Source organism: Euprymna scolopes, chromosome 22, assembly GCF_053919585.1.
Source record: "Euprymna scolopes isolate OS-2025 chromosome 22, ASM5391958v1, whole genome shotgun sequence".
Classification (NCBI taxonomy): Eukaryota; Metazoa; Mollusca; class Cephalopoda; order Sepiida; family Sepiolidae; genus Euprymna; species Euprymna scolopes.
Genome location: NC_136503.1, coordinates 97,669,391 through 97,692,952, shown reverse-complemented (window position 1 = coordinate 97,692,952; position 23,562 = coordinate 97,669,391). Strand labels below are relative to the sequence as shown.

The 23,562-nt window shown below is 32.7% G+C and overlaps 1 protein-coding gene across 1 annotated transcript; it reads right to left on the bottom strand.

The window, feature by feature from the left end:
• Positions 1–11,111: 11,111 nt before the first annotated feature.
• LOC145243554 (KIF-binding protein-like) lies at positions 11,112–20,645 on the bottom strand. The gene has a single exon (XM_080106531.1). The coding sequence runs from the start codon at positions 20,627–20,629 to the stop codon at positions 18,746–18,748; it is 1,884 nt and encodes a 627-aa protein (XP_079962657.1). The 5' UTR covers positions 20,630–20,645; the 3' UTR covers positions 11,112–18,745.
• Positions 20,646–23,562: the final 2,917 nt, after the last annotated feature.

Sequence of the window (23,562 nt, the reverse complement as noted above, 5' to 3'; positions counted from 1 at the left end):
TAGTCTTTGAAGTTTTTAACCTTTAAAACTATACAAAAAAATAAAAAAAATATTTTTTATCATTTGTTAGAAAACCATCTAGTCAGTAAGTCACTTAATCACCTGCAATCACTGCATCAACTCACTCTCGAATTTACTATAGTACTAATAATATATTTTTTAAGGGATCATCAGTTGTTTACCATGAAACACTGTTTCGGGGATTTAAAAACGAAACAGTATATTACATCATGGCTCCCCAGCAGTGTTGATCAAACACCACCTCCCTTAATCTTAGGAAGAAGACATGTTACAAACATTTGATCCAATTTCCTATTCTTAATTGCAATTACTATATATATATATATATATATATATATATATATATATATATATATATATATGTATATATATATATATATATATACTAGCAAAAGTACCCGTCGTTGACTGTGTTAAAAAACAGCCTACAGAAAATGGACTCTGATTTATGAAAGTATGATAGGTTATGAAAAGGAAGGTTTGTAAAGAGATAGCTTCGAATTTGGGGGTATCAAAACCAAAGCAAAATATAATGAAAGTAAAAATAAAATAGATAAACCCCATAATTTATTATACCATACCTATTCACACTGAAACACTTATCACAATATTCTGTGGATCTATATTAAAAAAACCTTGTTAAACTTTGTGACATATTTCCATTTTATGGAGGTCAGGCGCGAACACAGACCCCAGACTTTTATTATACCATCCCTATTTAAGTTAAAACATACTTATCAAAGTATTATTATGTACATCTATATCAAAAACACTTGTAAACATTTTTTTTTAATTTTTAAATTTTTTATTTCCATACTTTGTGGACCAGGCGCGAATGCAGACCCCACAATTTTAATGAACCACCGTTCTGCCAGATTAAACATACCCATTCCTGTTACTCGATACATCTTCTATCATTATATGTAATCAGTTTTTTAAAATAGTCAACCATATAGGAGCCTATTCGTGACCACACACACACACACACACACACACACACACACATTTAGCTTTATATTATATATATATATATACATATATATATATATATATAAGCATGATGCATCATAGCATGAATAAAACGTGGAATATTCTGTGTAGCTTAATTGCCATATATATTTTTATAACTTACTATCTAGTTCTACCTATGTATCGAGCACTGTTGAAGTAAATACTTAAAGTTTATGCATAAAATTATACTTTCGTATATTAATTTATGTGATTAAATGAAGTAGTCATATATATATTAGTCCTCGCATGAAAGAGCAGGACACAAAATGTTTTAAATAATAATAATAATAGAATAACAATAACAAAGACTTTCGCTGGCAAGGACTACTATTGACCATAACCAGTTATACATTCGTTTTGAAATTTTTGAAATTTTCATCTCAATTTTTCTCGTTATGTACTGAATATTTGTTAATGAAACCTATATGAAATATGTTCCTTATTAAATTTTAAAGATTTTCTATTCTGAAAAAGTTTTAAAAAATTTAATCTAAAAAAAGTTATTTTACAATTTTTGTTAAAAAAAATTCAGATTTTCTCATTATTCAGACCTGTATTACAAAGAGGGGGTTGCAAAAAAATGAGTTGTGGTGTGAGGAGAAATATAAAATGAAACAGAGAAAATATTCAGACCTGTAATAATACAAAGAGGGGTTGCAAAACTGAGTTATGGTGTGAGGAGAAATACAAACTGAAACAGAGAATATTCAGACCTGTAATAATACAAAGAGGGGGTTGCAAAACTGAGTTGTGGTGTGAGAAGAAATACAAACTGAAATAGAGAGAAGGAAAGTTTTAAAATATAATCTTAAAAAGATAAGATACAAGTTAGAAAAGCATTTCATCCAAGGCGTGAAAATTATTAAGCAAAATATTTTTACTATATGCTTTAAAAATAAAGTTGCAAGATTCAATTTGAAATTTGTTTCTTTTAAAAGTGCACTTTTATAAATTTTACAAAGTAAGGTATAAAAATTTAATTTAAATTGAATCAAAAAATTACCTTGGATTTATTTTATGTAATGTACATTTTGTTGCAATTTAAAAACATTATCTTTCATCTAGCAATTAATGATATAGATATAAAATGTTCAATGATTTTTTTTTAAAGTGCAACAGAATGTACATTACATAAAATAACTCCAAGGTAATTTTTTGATTCAATTTAAATTAAATTTTTTTACCTTACTTTGTAAAATTTATAAAAGTGCACTTTGAAGATAAATAAATTTCAAATTGAATCTTGTACCTTTATTTTGAAAGCCTATAGTAAAAACATTTTGTTTAACAATTTTCATGCCTTGGATGAAATGCTTATATATATATATATATATATATATATATATATATATATATATATATATATATATATATATATATATATATATATAAAATAAAATAAAATTATGTTTCGGCAGTAGAGTGAAAAGCATATCTTATTTTTCTTTTATTAATATTATTGGAATTTTTTTCTTTTTTACTTGTACACATTTTTGTGAATTATTCCATGGATTATTATGGACCATCTTCTTCCAATTACGGGATTTCTTTGGATTTTACTTGTGCAAATGGAAATTCAATTAACTTTCTTGAAGTTATATATTTGGATTTTACCATCACTGGATTATTTATCTTCCACCAGACTATCCATTCATGTGTAATCACCTTTTTCTTTACCATATTCCCTTTTCTTCACTATTTTTGTTATCAAGTAAGATCTTTGACTTACTTGTTGTTTCATCAAATACTTTTGCATGCAAAATCCGATCCCGCATTTTGCTAATTCCTACCCTCTTATGAGAAGGAAAGTATTTCTTCGAAACTCCGCGGATTAAGGACTATCCACTTATCTAGTGTTTCCTTTTCAGATTAAATATGTTTTAACTAATTTCAAAGTATTTTTTAACATGTTTTATTAACTGTTTGCTCGTATATATATATATATATATATATATATATATATATATATATATATATGAACAAATGATTAATAAAACATGTTAAAAGACATCTTGAAAAAGAGTTAAAAACATATTTAATTTTAAAAAGGAAACACAAGATAAGTGGATAGTCCTTAATCCGCGGAGTTTCGAAGAAATACTCCCCTTCTCATCATATAACATGGATTTTACCAAGCAAGCTGGATCTAAAAAACATTCATATCCTTTTTCTACAAATCCTCCTGATACAGGACTTCTGATAAATGCATTATTTTTACTTTGACTTTCCATGTCTCACTGACTTTAGTAAATAGGGTGTATACCTTTATAACTATTTGCTAATATTTTCTCTCCTCTGATGAGATGGTAGACATCGAAACCCTATAGGTTAAGGAGATTAATTTTCTAAAGCATTCTTTGTCTTGCTTAGAATAATAAAAATTCTTTGATATGAAACTCAACCATTTCATTTCATTTCAATGAGAGTTTTTTTTAAATTCATTGAATTACAATTTAATTTATTTGCTCTATCTTGCATATTGAGCAATTCCTGTTTAGATGGGATAACTTATAGAATATTACTGCCAGTAATATCTTTGTAAACCTACAATCTCACGTTTTTATAACAACTGATTGTTAAATAAAAAAAAACTATTCTGAAGTATATATATATATATATATATATATATATATATATATATATATATATATATATATACAGTGCTGCCAAAAAGAAAACCACAAATTTAAGCACAATTGAATGTAACTATTTAAACAACATACACCTCATTTGATTGGCCTTTTATTTCTCTATAATTTTACCTGTTCATATTTAAATTTTAAATGAAGTATTCTAGTGTACAGGTCAATTTTAAAACTTAACTTCAAATCGAGGAGGAAAAAATAAACTCCACACAATGGAGAATTGTTATTTAAATGTAAATTTAGAACAATAATGAAACGCAAATACAATAGGGACACAATGAACTAGTTATTATTTAGTAGCATAGACCTTCTGCAATTTGACAGCTTACAAATTTTGGGTCATTTTCTTGAATTAGTCTGCTGCAATACTCCGGTGAAAGGTCATCCCACTTCTCTTTAATTTTTGTCCAAAGTTCTTCCAAATTTAAAACTTTATCATTGCGTAGCTGTTGCTTGATGTAATGCAATACGTTTTTGATAGGATTGAGGTCTGGAGATTGTGCAGGTCAATCCAAAAACAGGATAGCATGCTCTTTAAGGAACCTCTTGATCTTGCCAGCTGTGTGAATGGGAGCATTGTCCCGCATGGAGATGAGATTATGATCCAAATTTCGGCCAAAGTAAGGTAGGAACCAAACAAAAGCAAGAAATCAGTTCTTGTAAACCTTGACCAAGACCCGTTTATAACCACCAGAGAAGAAACCTGAAATCAACAATTTATTTCTTTTAATTCAATTTTCCCACGAAAAACTGTAAATATTTAATATTCTTTTTTTCTCTTTGTGAATAATTAATTATACAAAAACTAAAACCAGTGTCGATTATTGTTATTATTGTCGAGACTTACAAGTGAACTTGAAAGAACAACCAGTTGAATGATCTTCCTTTTCAATAGAAGAAAGAGGATAGCAGAGATCATCCATTATTGCGGCCAGTAGCATATCAACCCTATCTTTGTCACAAAATTTTGATGGGGTCCTAACCACCTAAAATTACACATCTATACTAGCCGAACTTTCAAACAGACTTCCTTGTAACCAACGGTGCAACCATCTAGCGTTATACTTAGTGTGTAAGTACCTCTAGTTTCTCACAATCCTGGCTGTAGTCAGAATGGTGGAGTGGATGTCGAGACTGAATGAGAAGCATGACTGATAAGAAGAGATTACATCCCACAGCTTTTGACAGAAGAGGCAGAGAGTTTGTACATACAAACAGGAGCCAAGTTAGAGTATGTGTTCCTTGCTTTAGTATGGCGCATGTAGCTCCTAGTCTTGCCGGATCATAGTCCCAGTTAAGTAAGCCTTGTTTTCCTTAGCTAGCTAAGTGAATGGTCCCCTTCCTCTCGCGATAAAATACTCCAAGGTGCGCCCCCCCTTCTTTTTCTCCCCTGGCTCTTTCCCCAAACTTGGAGTGACTCCCCACCCCCCGACATCTTTTATTTTGTCCCAAATTTAGTTCTTTAAACCCCTTAAGGATCGACTTGCTTGTTTTTGGCCCTTATTAAGCCAGAAAATAATGGGCGATCTGCCATCCAGCAAGGGTTGGGAAGGCCCTACTGACAGCGTTTTTTTTTTTTTTAATTGTTTTTTCCCCACCCCCACCAATGAAATCATCTTTTACTTTAATCATCTTTTACTTTTGTTGAATATGTGTAAATAAAAAGCGATTAAGCCTTTTTGATATTTAAAAAAAACAAAAAAACGATTTGATTTGGGAACAAAAAACTCCTGGAGGCAAATGAAAACTTTAACTAGGGATACTCCTTAAACAAATAAAAGGTACAGTAATAAGCACGACTACCGACCCCCCCCCTTCCCCACCTCATTTTTTGAGTTGGCCTTGAGCTTAATTATTTATTTTTTGTAATTTTACACAAAATAAATTATAAAAACCTTACAGTGTAGAAAAAGTAGGCTTATATATATATATATATATATATATATATATATATATTAAAAATAAAAAAATAATAATGATAATAATAATAATAATAATGAACATTTAAAACAATAAAGAAAGAATTGTCGTGATAAATAAATAAGAAAGGGGAGATAATTCCAAGTTTTACCAATTTAACAATTACTTAGTCTCAATTTGTTTAAGATAGTAATCATGTTTTTCCAGGTAAGTTTTCATTTCAGCGTTTCACATGTATGATGAAACTTACCGTTTTGAATATATATATATATATTTTGACTGAAATATGGTTTAAGTAAAAGTTGTTTGAGAGTAATGGCGATATCCATTTAACTGAAATAGGATTGAACCGATTTTTAAATAGTTTCATTTTGTGAAAAACTTCCCTTGGGAATTTTTGAGATGAGTATTTTTTCTTTTCCACTTAGTGGGTCACCATTTACAAGGCCCAGAGGCCACTCAAGGGTAACGGTAAAGTGTTAAGTAGATGGTGAGACAAGATCAGTCACAGTGGAACTTGGGTAGAGGTAGATTATTTAAATGAACGACTTAATAGGAATTTATTTACATTAGACTTGAAGACGACCATGTCATAGTCAGCTGGGAAGAAGACAAATGGTATTGAGTTCAACAGAGAGGCAACTCTAGGAAAGAAACTCTGCTCATGGAATTTTCGTTTAATTTGTTGTGAACGTTTTATGGGGAGGAACCATAGATTGGAGCTTAGTCAAACACCTACCATAAAAGTATCAAGAAAGCAGAGACAGTCTCTTCTGTGAGAAAGAGGAAGTAGGGAGGCAAAAAGGTCATCGCGCACTAAATTTTGAAGACAATTTTGTACCCTGCCAAAACAGGAAAGGATGCTTTTTGCAGCTCCACCCCAGATGTGGTAACAGTACTCCATTCTCATCTTGATTGTTTTCTTGAGAACATTTCGGTTCAATTTAACCTCCAATTTTTTTTGTGCAAATTATTTTCAAATTTGAAAATCTTTCTATGAATCTCAGAAACCTATATCAAATTTCAAACTAAAAACGTTATTTAATTCACGGGGGGGGGGGGTGCATAAATTGTTCTTGTTTTGTTATCCATGATCATTATAAATGTGACAAAATATGAAAGTGCTCATTCATCATCATCATCATCATCATCATCATCATCATCATCATCATCCTCCTGCGGCCTCAGCCAAGATAGAACTCACTACACCCTTCCAGTGTTCTCTGTCATAGCACACAAAAGGTCTTCCTTGGAGATAAACGTATCTCGTTGTATCCTATCTGGAAACAACTATAGTAGCGATAAGGAAATGAATCAGTGTTCATAGAAGAAACCCCCCCCCCAAAAAAAAAACAGAAGGGTTCCCTGTCCTTAAGTAGAAAATTATCAACTTGAATTGCACAACCTCAGTCTCATTTTGTTTAAATCAGCAATTACTATTTTCCAGGTGAGTTTTTATTTCAGTGTTTCACATGTGTGATGGATTTTGTTGTTAAACCATATTTTAGTAAAATTTTTTAAAAACTTCAAAAATAATAATATTCAACCATATTTTAGTAAAAATTAAAAAAATTTAAATAATAATATTTAATCATATTTTAATAAAAAAAATTTTTTAAGTAATCATATTCAACCATATTTTAGTAAAAATAAATTTTTAAAAATATTCAACCATATTTTAGTAAAAATAAAAAAATTTTAAATAATAATATTCAATCATATTTTAATAAAAAAAATTTTTAAGTAATCATATTCGACCATATTTTAGTAAAAATAAATTTTTTTAAATATTCAACCATATTTTAGTAAAAATAAAAAAATTTAAAGAATAACATTCAACCATATTTTAATAAAAATTAAAAAAAAATAAAAATAAAAAATAATAATATTCAGACATATTTTAGTAAAAATTAAAAAAAATTTTAAAAATGAAAATATTCAAAATTAAAGTAATGCTGAAACTATTTAATTTGAATTTTTGGGGTGACTGAAATAAGATTGAACCAATATTTAAATAGTTTTGTATCATAAAAAAAAACATTTCTCTTGGAAATTTTTGAGATGAGGATTGATACATTTTATTATTTTGAACTGTTATTCTCATCTGGATTGTTTTCATCAGAACATTTCACTTCATTGTAGGCTTCAACTTTTTCGTGTGCATCTTTTCAAATTTGAAAATCTTTATATGAATCTCAGAAACCTACCATATATATTTGTGTATAAGTCAAATTTCTGGGAGATGGTTTTAAGCTTGTTTTTTGGGGGCCAACTTAAACATAGGCAATGTTTTTGGAAATGTTGTTAAAGAGCGACTTGAAGCTCGATCATAACATAGAAAACACCATTTTGTTTGTGCACTCTGCATGTAATGGTAATCCTAGTAATTTATCATGATCCTTCCAAACTCCACTGCAGTGTGTTTGCCAGCATGTAAGCACATGCATTGTTTTTCAGTGGGAGGCTTAATGATAATTGGAATAGCTCTCACAATGTTCACTCTCTAGATGTGACTATAGGCCTAAGTTCGATATGATGTATTCAGTGATGATATGATGTTTTTGTTTTTTAGTAGGTCAGGAAATGTAGTTATTACGATATGTCGTTCTTCCGTAAGTTCAACAAGTTTTAACAATTTAATGACAACTATTTATTGAAACCATTTAATAACAACGCACATGTTCACATTATTGCAGTATATTATGGCTCGTGCAACGTATGCATTTACGTTAATATGGTATGTGACACAAATTATACGTAACAACAGTGACTGCACCTTGAATCTACGGCATGACATTGATCAAAAGGTTTGATTAAGAACATTTGCGTTTGTTGCATGTAAGTGTGCAGTGGGTTGATTCTATATATGAACATCGAATAGATTATACTTGCATAAATAGACATATTATCGCTCGCGGATGCTGAAAAACAATTTATAATGTCTTACAAAAAAAAAAACACCAAAACGGAAATTATCTGCAAGAAAGAGCCATGAGATGGACCATTTAATTCGTCTAGAATCTACAGTCTATTCATACACAGGTAATACCTAAAATGGCACAATTTTTTATCTTAAAATGTACATCTTCTTATACACAAGATCGTCTTATACACAAGTATGTACGGTATATCAAATTTCAAGCTGAAGATTTTATTTAATTCCTGGGAGAGAGAGAGATAGATTTTTCTTGTTTTATTATCCATGGCCATTAATTTTGTTTTATTGTTTATAAATTTACTATTTTATAGTAACTTACTAAATATACATTTTTTTAAAAAAATGAGTTTTTTTTTGTTTTTTTTTTTACTTAGGCATCAACACTCATCAAGGTCAAGAGGCCACTCGAGGATAAGGTTTAAAGAGAGTACAGTAAAAATTGGACAATATAGTAATCGTTAGTAATGGAAATTCGGTAAATTTGTTAACTTATATGGAACGGCTCATCAAGAACTTGTTTACGTTAGACTTGAAGACAACCATATTGTAGTCAGCAGGAAAGCAGGAAACGGAAGATAATTCCATAGGCATGCAGTTCTAAGAAAGAAGCTTTTCTCATGGAATCTACATTTAGGTTTAGGCACAGATAGAGTGGGGGAAATTATTGATAGTGTTTTCTGCTAGACGGGTGTTTCTTGTGAAAGTTTGGTGAGGGGGGACCATAGATTGGAGCTCAGCTGAGCACTTGACATGAAAATAACGATAAAGCAGAGACAAACTTGCAACATCTCTTCTGTGAGAAAGAGGTTGCAGGGAAGAGAAAAAGACATCCCCTACGAGGCTACAAAGTCTATTTTGAACTCTATCAAGGCAGGATAAGTCCTTTCTAGCAGCTCCTGCCCAAATGTGGCAATAGCACTCCATCCTTGGACATACCTGGCTCTCATATAGATAGAGAATTGCATCAGCAGTAAGATATCTACTGGATCGATAGAAGGATCCCACCATTTTTCCAGTGGCCTTGGCAACGGATTTAATGTATGTGCTCTATTTCAGATCAGGTGTAAAGGTCAAGCCCAGAAGCTTATCAAAACATGAGGCCTCCCCAAGACGAGAGCCATTCATTTCAATTGATGCCAGATGGGGATCAGAGCGTTGATGATGTAAAGATAAAAGCTTGGTTTTAGATGCATTAAAAGTAACAAGCCACTTCTTTCTCCATTGTACCACTTGCTCAAGATCAGAGGAGAGAGAATCAGAGAGAACTTGGTCGTTTACGGTCTTAGATGTGCTTCCATAAATAGTAGTTTCATCAGCATAAATGTCTATGAATGATGTAAGGATGTGACTTGGAAGATCATTAATGTAGATCAGGAAGAGAGTTGGGCTCATGATGGATCCCTGAGGGACTCCAGCATTAATACTGTGAGCTTCTAATTTCTGCCCATCAACCACTACACTTATGAACCCTTATGATAATTATGATATAATTATTATGATAATGATAATATAATTATGATATAATTATTATGATAATTATGATAATGATAATATGATAATTATTATCTTTCACTTTTGCATCACATTCAAACTAACGCTTTTGCTTTCGGTTTTGATTTTAGCTGATGGCACCTAAGTACTTTTTTTTTTACTTTTGAAATCACGATTCTATAATATATACGAAATCTGGACAAATTAAAATATATTTAAGCATATTTTATGACCGAGCAAAGTCGCCCCCCCCCTGCTAGTCTATAAGTATACAAACCCTGCAAAAAATTACATTGTTTAACCTATAACATTTAATTAGTTATGAAACGGGTATAGTCGGCTTATACCAGGCCAAGGTCAATGTTTTTTTTTTTCTAGAGAAATATGAATCTAGCTGTTCTCCCTACAGTTATGGATTAAATAGTAGAGTAGACTAGATTCTCAAGTCTTGCTTGTGCAACTAATTTAGGAGAAAAAAACTTCTGAAATAACACAGGACTCTCGAGCCTTGGTTGTGCAACTAATTTAGGAGAAGGAAACTTCTGAAATAACACAGGACATTGTTTCCAAATATCCTAGATTTATTCTTGCGGTTATAGCCAGCTAATGTACTTCCTAATTTCTGGCGTAGCGCTACTGGAAGCGATGACAAAGCAAATTAGTCCCTTTGCTTTTTTTATGCCTATAAATTATTCCTTATTTGGATTTCAATAATTTTATTTTCATACTTTCATAAAAATATATTTATTATACAAATTCAAAAAAAAATTTATTTTGAAAATTTCAGTAACATATTTCTTATAAAATTTCAAATAAAATAAAAACTTTTAAATTTGTTATTAAAAGTGCAAATAAAGACTGTGTTATTTTTTATTTGTATAATTTTGCTAGTTTTTATTGTATACTTTTCAATAATGTCCTTTTCTTATACTTTATTTCGATAAATCACTTCACAAAAAAATACTGAAGAACAATAAAAGTAAAAGAACTGATGTGTCTCGTCACCATTTTCGGTAGCGCTATGTTGGGAGTTAGGAAGTACGTTAGCTGACTATAACCATTCTTGCAACTAAATTCAAACAATGTTGGCCTACAAAAAGTGCCACTGTTTGTGCAACTCTTGCTTTATTATGCATTATTCGTGCAGTCATCTTTACAGGGTATATCCATTGTCTTTAGAGAATAAAAAGAAGCCAATAATTAGTTCAAGTGACCATCTTAATTCAAAAATAAATAGCGTCCTTATCAAATCAATTACACAGTCAATAATAATTGGAACAAAAAGTCGCATTTTTTTGTAAATTATAAAATTTTGGGGGTTTTAACGCATAATATCAGATCTTTTATTTAATTAAAAAGATAAAACAAAAAGGAAACAAGCAAAACAAAATAAATAACAAATAAGTATTTCCTCTTTAGATTGTAAGAACAGTTTTTTACGTTTTCCTGTTCCCTAAAAAACAAATATGTTTTATGAAAACCTTCAAGATAATTCCTATTTCAGTCATCTAAATTATTTAGAGTAAAATAGGCTTCGGTGTTACTAAATAATTTTAATATTACAAAAACAAACAAAAAAGCCAAGTTTTTTTTTTTTTTTTTACATGGGAGTAACCACTTATCAAGACCCAGAGGCCACTTGAGGATAAGGGTTAATAGGTATACATTAGTCATTGTGATTTTAGCATAGTAAACAGTGGGAATTTTGTAACTTGGATTACTTAGGGGGACGATTCAATTAGAACTTGTTCACATTGGACTTTTTCTTTTTTTTTTTTTCATAGGTATCAACACATTATCAAGGCCAAGAGGCCACTCAAGGATAAGGGTTAAAGAGTGTACAGTAGAAATTGGACAATATAATAATATTAAGTAATGAAAATTTGGTAAATTTGATAACTTATATGGAACGGCTCATCAAGAACTTATTTACGTTAGACTTGAAGACAACCATATTGTAGTCAGCTGGAAAGCAGGAAAACGGAAGACAATTCCACAGGCGTGCAGTTCTAATAAAAAAGCTTTGTTCATGGAATCTACGTTTAGGTTTAGGCACAGATAAAGAGTGGGGGGGAATTATTGATAGTGTTTACAGCTAGACGAGTGTTTCTTGTAAAAGTTTTGCGAGGGAGGACCATAGATTGAAGCTCAATCGAACACTTTCCATGAAAATAACGATACATCAGAGACAAACTCGCAACATCTCGTTAGAGTAAATTAATCATAGATATAAAACTGCAGGAAAATATACTGTCAACCGAGGGGGCTACTTTAACATTGGTTGTTACTTTTACAATCTTATATCTACTACCTCTACAAGCCCACCATTCGCCCATTCATGGAGTATTGTTGCCACATCTGGGCTAGTCCATCTACCAATAGTCTCTCCCTCTTATATAGGGTCCAAAAAAGAGTTGTCAATCTAATCGGTCCCACTTTATCGACTAAGCTTCAGCCCGTCCCATCGCCACAATGTTGCATCACTGTGCCTGTTTTACAAATATTTTAATGGAATATGTTCTGATGAACTCGTTTCTCTTGTACCCCCTCGACGTACATATGCCCAAAAAGCCCGCTTAGCAATAAAATCTCACCCCTTCACTGTTGATGTCCCTAAATACCAGAAAGCTTTCTATTCTAATAGTTTCTTCTCTCGAGCAGCTAAACTTTGGAATTCCCTTCCTGCTGCCTGCTTCCCTGGCTGTACTGATATGCAGAAGTTTAAATGTAACATAAACAAATATCTTGTTAATTTTTCCTAGACATTGCCTTAAATAATAGCCCCTTACGTCCAAGTGGTGATATGCTTTGTAAGGGGGGAACATAAGTAAAAAGGAAAAAAAAACTACCATCAGGGAGTGACGTGTATGATTTGCCGGTGACTGCCAGAGGAGCAAACAAGAACTGGTGAGAAAAATATGGCTGTGAACTCCATGGCATGGACGCTCAAGAATAGGACGACCTATATCCATACATATACCCAGAAAATTGCACATGACGCCAACTGTGATGCTGAAGATCTGAGGCAACTGATGGAAGACAGGGAAATCTGGGGAGAGATAATCATATTGGTCTGGGTAAGGAGCTTGATTAGATAGATAGATAGATAGATAGATAGATAGATGTCAACCGATCTTAAAAGTTGGTTGTAACGTATGTATGATACAACTGTGGAATCTTTTAGATTTCTCGCAAATGTTAAACTGTCGCAGTTCTTGGATATGAGATTGCCAGTATTCTTGCAGACCATATTTTGCCGACGGGGAAAACATCACAAAAACCTGAACCAAAGATAATTTCAGGAATAACAGCTTCATCACATGAACTTATGGATTCATGTCCATTTATATCTCATGTGAGAACGCATCAAATTGCAACTGACTATTGCATCTATGCTTGTGCTTGGTCATGTTTTTCTCTTCCGGGAGATGTTTTTATATGTGCCTGTTACAAAGTGGGAGAGTATAATAATGGTATTTTATTAAAAACTAGCGGGGGTACCTGGCGTTGCCCGAGTGTTTGTTTCCGGGACGGGGGGGGGGGAGTTTTAAAAAATGTTATGGTAGGTAAGTAGGAAGGATCAAACCCGGAGTCATGAGTAAAAGTAGGAAAATAAAGTGTGAAAAAAAAAACAAAAAAAACATCTGCAACGTTAACAGTTCGGCCACCAAGAAAAGTCCATTCCAGTTGTTTAGGAAAAAAAAAAAAAAAAAAAAAACGACTACGGTAGGTCGGCGCGAACGTGAAAATATAATGTGAATTGTCCAGCACGCTAACCACTACGCCACAGAGCACTGCAGCTTAGTTTAGTGATTTTAAATAACTTCACATGAAAGAACTACGAAGCCAAACCAGTGTTCTCTTCTCAACTGTTCCTTGTGAACGATCCCCAAACGGTGTTAAGTGGTGGCAGGGGTAGGAGGAATTTATAAGAGAGAAAATATTTTACCACTTCCATTGATCTTAACCGATTTTGGCCGTGACTTCTCAGCAGAAAAAGTATAGAAATCTAAGATTATCGAGGAATTTGAGAAATAATAAGCTTATAACACACCTCAGATATTGTTCTGCCGTTTGTGCATATTATATTTGCATGAAATATCTTGATTTTTAATCCTATTAAGGTCAAAATCCGACGTGAAAAAATGAGTTCATTTTATTTATTATAAAAATAACATATATATATATATATATATATATATATATATATATATATATATATATTAGTAAATTCGAAGTATAACAGAATTGTAATAGTTTAAAAGCGAAGTGGGGCATTTTTCTATTGTTTTTTTTTTTTAAACCTTATAAAAAAAGATTGACTATAATGTAAAAAGAAACAGGATCGACTAAAAGGAAGAAAAACAAATTGAAAAAGAATGTTTCTCCACCATTCCCCCTTTTTCTTTCTCTTTCTCCCCCTTTTAGTCGATCTTCTTCCTTTTCAATTTGTTTTTCTTACTTTTTGTCGATCCTGTTTCTTTTTACATTTTAGTCGATCTTTTTTTATAAGGTCTAAAAAAAAAAAGAAAAAAATGCCCCACTTCGCTTTTAAAATATATATATATAAAGTGAGAATGCCTGGGTATGCGTGTGTATGAGTACACTTCTCAACCTATATACTCAACGAATTTTCTATCTACAGGCTTGAAATTTGTAATATAGGATATTCAGATATATGGAAAACTTTTTAATCAGTTTTCATCGAGAAAAAAAAGATGGTAAGGGGGCAAAATTGAAAAATTGGTGCATTGCAGTGATCGGATTTTTATCTATTTGTCAAATGTTCCACGAATGCGCATGCATGAATCGTTCTCCTGACAGATTACTTATGTTAAGAATAAGTAGGTTTGAAAACACTTTTTAAAGTTTGCCTCAAGCTAGCCTAATGCTATCGTACTTGATTGATTGTTTTTAGGTTTTGATTTCAATTTCAGCTTGATTATTTTTTTTTACTTACAAGAAGTGAACTGTTTAGAAAAAACATAATGCTTGCATGCACATGTCTCGGTTACTTTCATAATTTTTTTAAAAGGAATTTAATGTCATGTTCGATACCTACGGTGTTTCTGTTTATAATAAATAAGAATTCTGCATTAATTATAACATATTATTTATACATATTTTACGATCGTATATAATATAACAATCCGAGGATGTGAAGTCCCCCTCCGCCAGTGAAAAATGTACTTTTCCCATAGCTAATGTTTGTGCAAAATTTCCAAAAAACAAGGTGTGGTTATTGAGAAAAGTGTGACCAAATAACCGGAGCTTAGCTGAGGAAGATTGGAAACTCAGTTTATTTATGACGTCATAAAAGAACTTTTCCAGTATTTTAGTGCATAACGTCATAAAGGATATTTGTAATGTCAACTTTACTGCTTTAATACGAGCCAAGATCACAGTGTAGTATCTGTTCTGATGATACTCATAACTTTTTCTGTCCTTGATCAGTGGAAGAGAAATCCTTGATGACCGAGACAACTTTTACTTTTGTTTCTATCCAGATTTTTCCTTTTTGGGGAGCTGGATATTTCCCATATTAAAAATTGATCTTGTGTCCAACACTGCCCTCATGGGGAAGCAAGTAAATAAGAATATAATTTTATTGTTCTTCGTTCTAGTCTCTTTCTTGATTTGCTCAAATATGGCGACTATATTTTCCCGGCATAGTTTCTGTTTCAGCTTTCCGGCTGACTACAATATGGTTGTGTTCAAGTCTAAAGTAAATAAGTTCTTGATGAGCCGTTCCATATAAGTTATTAAATTTACCAAATTTTCATTACTAATGATTACTATATTGACCAATTTCTACTGTACACTCTTTAACCCTTATCCTTGAGTGGCCTCTGGGCCTTGATAATGTGGTGATGCCTTTGTAAAAAAAAAAAAAAAAAAAAAAAGCTTTTTTTCAATAAATAATTTTGAAACTTGCTTTAATTTGTTTTGAAAGTTATTTGTTCTGATTGAATTGCCTCCCCACAACAGCAAAGTTAGACACAAGGTCAATTTTTAATGTTGGGAAAAAAATCCAGGGGAACTGAATTGGAACAAAAATAAAAATTGGTGCTTCCGCATTTACTGACTCACAATTTCTACAAAGTTTCTCGAACTCACTCGGCAGCCAACGGAAATAACCGGAAAATGTCAGCCGAGCATTCCTTAACTTTTAATGGACACGCTGTTTTTAAACACTACGAATCTATGAAGGCTACTTTCTTTCTTTTTTTTTTTTTTTTTTTTTTTTTTTTTAAATAAATTGGAAGAAATAAAAAAAAATATTTTAATCACACAGGTTACGGTTTAGGGTCAGGTTAGATGCATGTTTTTCATTTCATTTATTGTATTTCGATGCTTTTCCTTTTTATCATAGCGGTTTAACATCTCGTGATTGGTCACTTCGGGTTATTCCTGTCAGCGGCCGGGAAACTTTGTCGTTATTGAGAGTTGGTAAATGCAGAAGTATTTTAAAATTGCCTCAGTCCAGAAGGACTTCTCCTTCACTGACCGGGGATAGAATAGATTAAGTGTAGCCTCAGAACAGATACTACTTGTTCTCGGCAAAAAAAAAAATTGTTTGCACAGTAATACTAACATTTCATGTTTAATAATTTAGGTGACTGAAATAAGATTTAACAAAAAGAAGCGTTTGATTTATTTTCATATTCTGAAAAGTTTGGAGACGAGAGTTGATCAAGTTTCAAAGTTTTGAGACAAAGATTTCGTAATTTGGACTACTATTCTCATCTTGGTTGTTATATTCACAACGTTTCAGCCGATGTAACCTCCAATCAACTTCAGGTATTTCTTTTCAAACTCGGGAATCTGTATTTCAAGCTGTAGTTAAAATCCATAATCAATGAACGTATATTGTTCTCGTTTCGTCAGTCATGCCTGGGTAGAAGTGCTAATTTATTCTATTCTTAGTCATTATCGTCACTAGTAAGGATCGAACCTGCAACCCTCAGAAGACAGTTACGTGGAACCAGTTGTAATAACTAGCAATGCTGCTGCACATATCAAGACGAGATTAAATTTCAATCTTTCTAAATTAAAAGGCAAAACCGTAGTTTAGTGGCCTGAACATAACGTGATTAAAAATTATGAATAAGCAATGTTTTCTTAAAATCTAGTTAGTATTACGCTTGTAATACTAAGAAAAAACGCATGAAATGTACAAGTATGCTGAAATAATGGGCATTATTTCTTGAACTCCTGTTTGTATAAAAACTCCCCTTTTTTTCCTAGCGATTATTTCAGTATATGTACACATTAAAAGCGTAATGCTATACAAAGTCTAGGTTTGTATTACAATTCACACTGATTCGAAAAACTGGTTGAAGAAAAAAAAAAAATCAAATCTTACAAAAAACAAAATAAGTTACTCTTCTACCTAGTTGGATAAGTATTTAGTGTTTTTATTTAATGTAACATGTTTATTCGACTCGAAAAAACAATTAGCGGTACAACACGAGAACACGGAGAAAAATCGCCGCAATGTATTTGTTATGCAGCCATTTTTTCGTGTGTTTGTGTGTGCCGCTCGGGCGCTCGACATTACTTGTTTTTTGAGCTGAATAAACATTTTACGGTACTTGCGCACTTATTGAACCATGCTGAAATAATGTTATTTAGAAAGCCGTTCTTAACATGGGGAGAGGAGGGTGTTTTGTAACTAATCTGTACTTTCACATCACAATTTAATAAAAAAAAAAAAAAAATAAATAAATAAAAAAAATATCGTGAAACTTAATTTAACCTAAAAATACTCTTTAAAAATAGAGCGGTTGAAAAACTTATTCAGCTAGGTAGAAGAGTAACTTATTTTGCCTTTGGTAACATTTTTTATAATTTGATTTTTAACCATTTTTTTCGAATGAATGTACATTGTAAAATAAATCCCAAGATTTAACTTGAAATGATCCCTCGTTTACTAATATTTCACAAAAAAAAAAAAAAAAAAAAAAAAAAAAAAAAGATAATATTTATCGACTGCACACAATCTGCAATCACATTAAGTTTAGATCACGAAACTGCGGTTTTACCGAATAAAATACAAATTACTCAACGAGAACAATCTACGGCCGTTGATTAAAGAAAGGATTCATTTATTAAATTCCGTACAGGTTTGCGAGTTTGACATAAAAAGATGCACCTGAATGTTGGACAGAGGTAGAACCATTCATTTCGAACGCGCCCCTGTCATATCAAAGAAACTACTATTGATTTTATTGAAAATAACAACCAAGATGAAAATACTCGTCTGAAATAATTCCAAATGGTATTTTTTTTTAAATATATGTTTTAATATATTTGGGCAAAATGTGCAAGAGTACCAATTAAAGATTTACAATTAAAAAAGTTAATTTTTAGGGGTATTCAGGGCTGTTTTGGACGAATATCACATTAAAAATTAACACCGACAAGTAGTTTTCATGATATTAAGACCTTTATTATTCAATGTTTCCCGTATTGTTTTCACTAGTGGCCAATGGCCAGGGTTGTTTTTGCGCGCGCAATAATTTAATGCGTGCGTGCAAAACATGGCCACCAGTGAAAACAATACGGGATAAATAGAATAAAGGTTTTAATATCATGAAAACTACTTGTCGGCGTTAATTTTTAATGTGATATTCGTTCAAAACAGACCTGATTACCTCTAAAAATTAACTTTTTTAATTGGTACTCTTCTTGCGCATTTTGAACTTTTTGTTCAGATTTATCCAAAGTTCGGATCTATCCGAATTTGTTCGATTTTCTTCGGTAGAAGTTCGATCATTTCTTCACAGATATGCAACTCGTTGGCGACGGCGGCTTGACCTCTGGGGTCAGTTTTACAGTAATCGGAAATAAACTGAAAGCACTCAAGACTTTTACGGACGTTCTGGATCTTCAGCTCGGTGTCAGGACAAATAAATTTAGAATAAAGATTTCCCATACAGAAATAAGCGACCAATGCCGGACGTATATCGGACTCTTCGAGCTCAGTTGGCAGAGTTGGTTGACCATTTTTCAAAGAATTGATGTAATCCATATAATGTTTGATGCTTTGCGAAACCAACAGGTTTATCTTTTTTATCGCATGGCGCGTGCTTGACTGGCCAGCTTCCTGGTGCATGTTCATCTTAATGTCCAGCATCATCGTATATGTATCAGCTAGTTCGTACATCAGTTGTCTGCAGACGTATAAATAATGTTGTGGGTTTAATTCTTCAAGGAGTTTGGTCAACAAGTCTACGCGACGTTTGTGCATTTTACACTGACGATCTTGGTCCACCTCGAAGCAAGCCAACAACTTGAAGGCCTTGCTGTGGTCTTGGCTCACCTCAACGTAATCATTACAATACGAATCCTTGGCATAGTATTCCTTCGCTTCATTCAAACATTTCTGCACGAAAAGAAACACTTCTTTTGCTTCGGAAAAATCTTTAATAAATCTAGCCTGGACTTTTTCTTCGATATCGGTAAGTTCTAACTTAAAACGCGCGGTGTCTTTATCAAGGTTGCCGGTGTTTTCGGTGATATCGTTTGAAGAGGCTTCAGGTGTTGGGTTTGTATCTTTATCAGCGTTATGATTGGCTTCGGCGGGTTTTTTCTTGTTTAAACCCACCAAATCAGTCCTATCCAGGTGACCGATCAGGTTCATAATGGAAAACTCCTTGGATGATTCAAGAAGCGATAATCCATATTTCCCCCAGCAACGACTAATGTCAGCTTTCCGTCGAGCGATGTTATCTTTTTCTTCGTCGTTTGACAATTCGCTTTCTTGTTTATCGACTTGTTTAGAAACGGCTTCTTGAAGAATATAGCTTGCACTAGCTAAACAATGCCTGGCCATTTGATAGTCATCAACAGTTAGATAATACTGAGACAAGCTGGCAGCATTTACTGCCCATTCCAAAGGGTTATACACGCCGGATTCCAACTGACGGAGTAATGTTTGGTGACAATATTTGGCTGAAAGCTCTTTATCTCCTTTACCGACATAAGCCTGTGCGAGATAAAAAGTAGAATGAGTATAAGTGTTTTCGAAATTAGAATTTCTCTCGTGTTCGTTTTGATCAGCATCTTCCCCTTCCGGGCGAAAAAGCTCTTCCAAGGAATAAGGAGCACCACCAACTTTGTGTTTAAAATCGTTGTAGAGATTTTCCGACGCTTCAAGGAATCGCACCGCCTCGTCCAAACCAAACTCCCCGCGATGACTCCATAATATCCCAAGGTTGTTCAGGGCTTCCTGGTAGATATTACAAGCGAGCTTATTTAATTTAAATTCCTCAATATCCTTCAAGACTTTACTAAGATGCTCCTCGCCAACACCGAGTTCTTCCGTCTCAACATGGTTGACTCCGATTTTCACGTCAAGTCCTGCTACTAGAAACTTCTTCAATAATTCGTCATCGCCCTCGGCATTTATTCCACTGATAGCATCTCTCATACGACACAAAATCTCCCTCGCCTTATACATGGATTTAAATGGTTCATTTTCAGGGTCCTTTTTAGACTCTTCTTCGCTTAAATGCTTGGCATTCTTATATTCCTCGTATCCCTTGTTGATCATATAACTTCGTATATCCGCCATGTTGGTTTCCCACTGCAAAATCATTCAGCAGAAAATATTAATTTTCTTTAATAATTTTATCAATTTTGTCAAAATTGGCTTAATTTAAAAATTACTAAAATAAAAAACTCCAAATAATTTTTAATTATATTTCAAATAATTCGATTAATTAATTGCGATCAAATTTTATCCAATCAAATTGCGCTCTATAAGCAATAGCAAATTTATGAACGAACGCATGACGTCATTTTTGTAGTATCGTTGTACGGCGTATTATTGTACCTATTTACTATGCCTCCCCACGGGACAGAGTTAGACACCAGGGTCGTTTTTTAACGTGGAGAAAAGGTACAAAAATAAAAATTGTCTCAGTCGTGAAGGATTTCTCCTCCACCGAAAGAGAACAAGAAATGGAAGTGCAGCATCTGAAGAACAGATACTGGCGTATTATTACCTATTTACTTGCCTCCCCACGAGGGCAGAATTAGACACAAGGTCGGTTTTCGGTTCTCGTGATTCTTTTGTTTCCCAATTTTTCGGGTGCTAAAATTTTAATCGCGTGATTACGGTGTAGCGACAATAAAATAAACCATTCATTCAAGTGCCGCTTGTTATGGATTTACGATATTAAAACTCACTTTATTGGCACTATATATATATATATATATATATATATATATATATATATATATATATATATATATATATATATATGGAGGGGAGATTGACTTAAAAATCATTTTATTTTCAGTTGCGTGCACTGCGCTTATGTTACCGAACTGGCGGGTGTATTGTAACTATTCTGTATTTTCACCTAACAATTTAATAAACAAAAAGATATTGTAAAACTTAAATTTAATGTGAAAATGCTATTTTAAAAAAATAGCACGGTAACATAAGTTCATATACAACGCTTTATTTTACATATTTCTTTTCCAAAGATCCGTTTGAATAAATTCACAATGATTTAAATTTAAAGTGTTGTGTAATTATTTCTTAAAAAAAAAAAAAAAGTACTTAAAAATAATGAGCCACACAACACTTTAAATTTAAATCATTGCGAATTTATTCAAACGGTTCTTTGGAAAAGAAATATCTGTATATCTATAAAAGTGAAATTGTCTGTCTGCATGTGTGCGTGTGTCTGTGTGTGTATTTCCCTAACTACTCTGTCAATTTTCAGTCTACAGACTCGAAATTTGACATAAGGGATATTGAGATTTGGGAAAATCTTTTAAATTGGTTTTCGGTCAGAAATTTGGCTGTCAAGAGGTCAAAGTTCAACGATTGGACCATTGGAAACTCTACCAAACTCCTCCGCCAATTTTGGGTCTCATGGATCAAACTTTTTAATTTGATTTGAGCCTAAAACAATGAATGTTAAAGAGTCAAAATTGGAGTCAAAGTTTTAAAAAATTTGACATCAGCGATCTCTACCAAATGACTCAGCCAATTTTTGGTCTAAACATTTGAAATTTTACATAAAGTGTATTCAGACATAGGTTAAGCTTTTTAATCTGTTTTTGGCCGAAAGTTTGGCTGCGAAGGGGTCAAAATTCAAAAGATTTGACCTTTGCGGTCTCTAGCAAACTATTCAGCCAATTTGGGGGTCTAAACATTTGAAATTTTACATAAAGGGTATTCAGACATGCAGCAAGCTTTTTAATCAGTTTTGGGACGAAAATTTGGTTGCCAAGAGGTCAAAGTTGAAAAAGTTGACCTTTGCAGACTCTACCAAACTCCTCTGCCAATTTTGGGTCTAAACACTTGAAATTTTAGATGTAGGTTTCCTGGAGATGAGTCAAACTTTTTAATATACATATACATATGCGCATAAAGTTATGAACAGTACATAGGGCCCGATCAATGCCAGGCTGAACTGCTAGTGTAAAATAAAGTGTTACTTATGCACTTATGTTACCGTGCTATTTTTAAAAAATAGTATTTTCAAGTTTTACAACATGTTTTTGTTTGGTAATTGTCTGTATTTTTGAGATGAGGTGTTTTCATTGATTGAGATTGTCGGACTGACTTTCTCATCTTGGTTGTTATTGTCATATGGCCTAGTGACATATGGCCAAGTGGTCCTAGACGTTGTATCAAAGTTTACAGTTACCCAAAGGTGCTGAGTTCAATCCTGAACGAAGGCAGTGAAAAAAGTAACATTCAAAACAGAGAATCAGCAACTATGTCCCAAAGCCTAGCTGGAGTCTGAACACGGTACCCCCGTAATAATAATAAAGGGTTGGGTTCGAGACTCCTAACAAACGGTTCCCCAGTTCGATACAAAACACCTGACGAAGGCCGGAGGGCAAAACGGCCGAAACGTTGTGACAATAACAACCAAGATGAGGAAGTCAGTCCGACAATCTCAATCAATGTTTTTGTTTATTAAATTATTAGGTGAAAATACAAAATAGTTACAATACACTCGCCAATTTGGTAACATAAGTGCATGCAACTAAAAATAAAATGAGTTTTTTTAATATATAATTACAAATTTAAATCATTGTGAATTTATTCAAACGGTCCTTTATCTCACTAAGTCAATCCCCCCTCCAAAAAATATATATAATAAAATGATTATATACATACATATATATAAATTCAAGTTTTATGATATCTTTTTTGTTTATTAAATTGTTAAGTGAAAGTGCAGAATAATTACAAAACACCCGCATACCTGATAACATAAGTGCATTACATAAGTACCAACAAAGTGATTTTTAATATCATACTCAGCTAAATCCATAACAAGCGGCACTTGAATGAATGGTTTATTTTATTGTCGCTACACCGTAATCATGTGATTAAAATTTTAGCAGACAAAAAATTGGGAGGCAAAAGCGTCACGAGAACCCGGTTTTTAATGAGGCGAAAATTCAGCTCCTCAAAAGGAGGCACCCTGGCTAGGAACAAAAATAAAAATTGCTCCAGGCTAGAAAGATTTCTCCTCCACTGATTGGGGGCAGAAAAGG

Excerpts from the sequence above, each read along its gene's own strand:
- LOC145243554 (XM_080106531.1), bottom strand. The coding sequence starts at position 20,629 with ATGATTTTGCAGTGGGAAACCAACATGGCGGATATACGAAGTTATATG.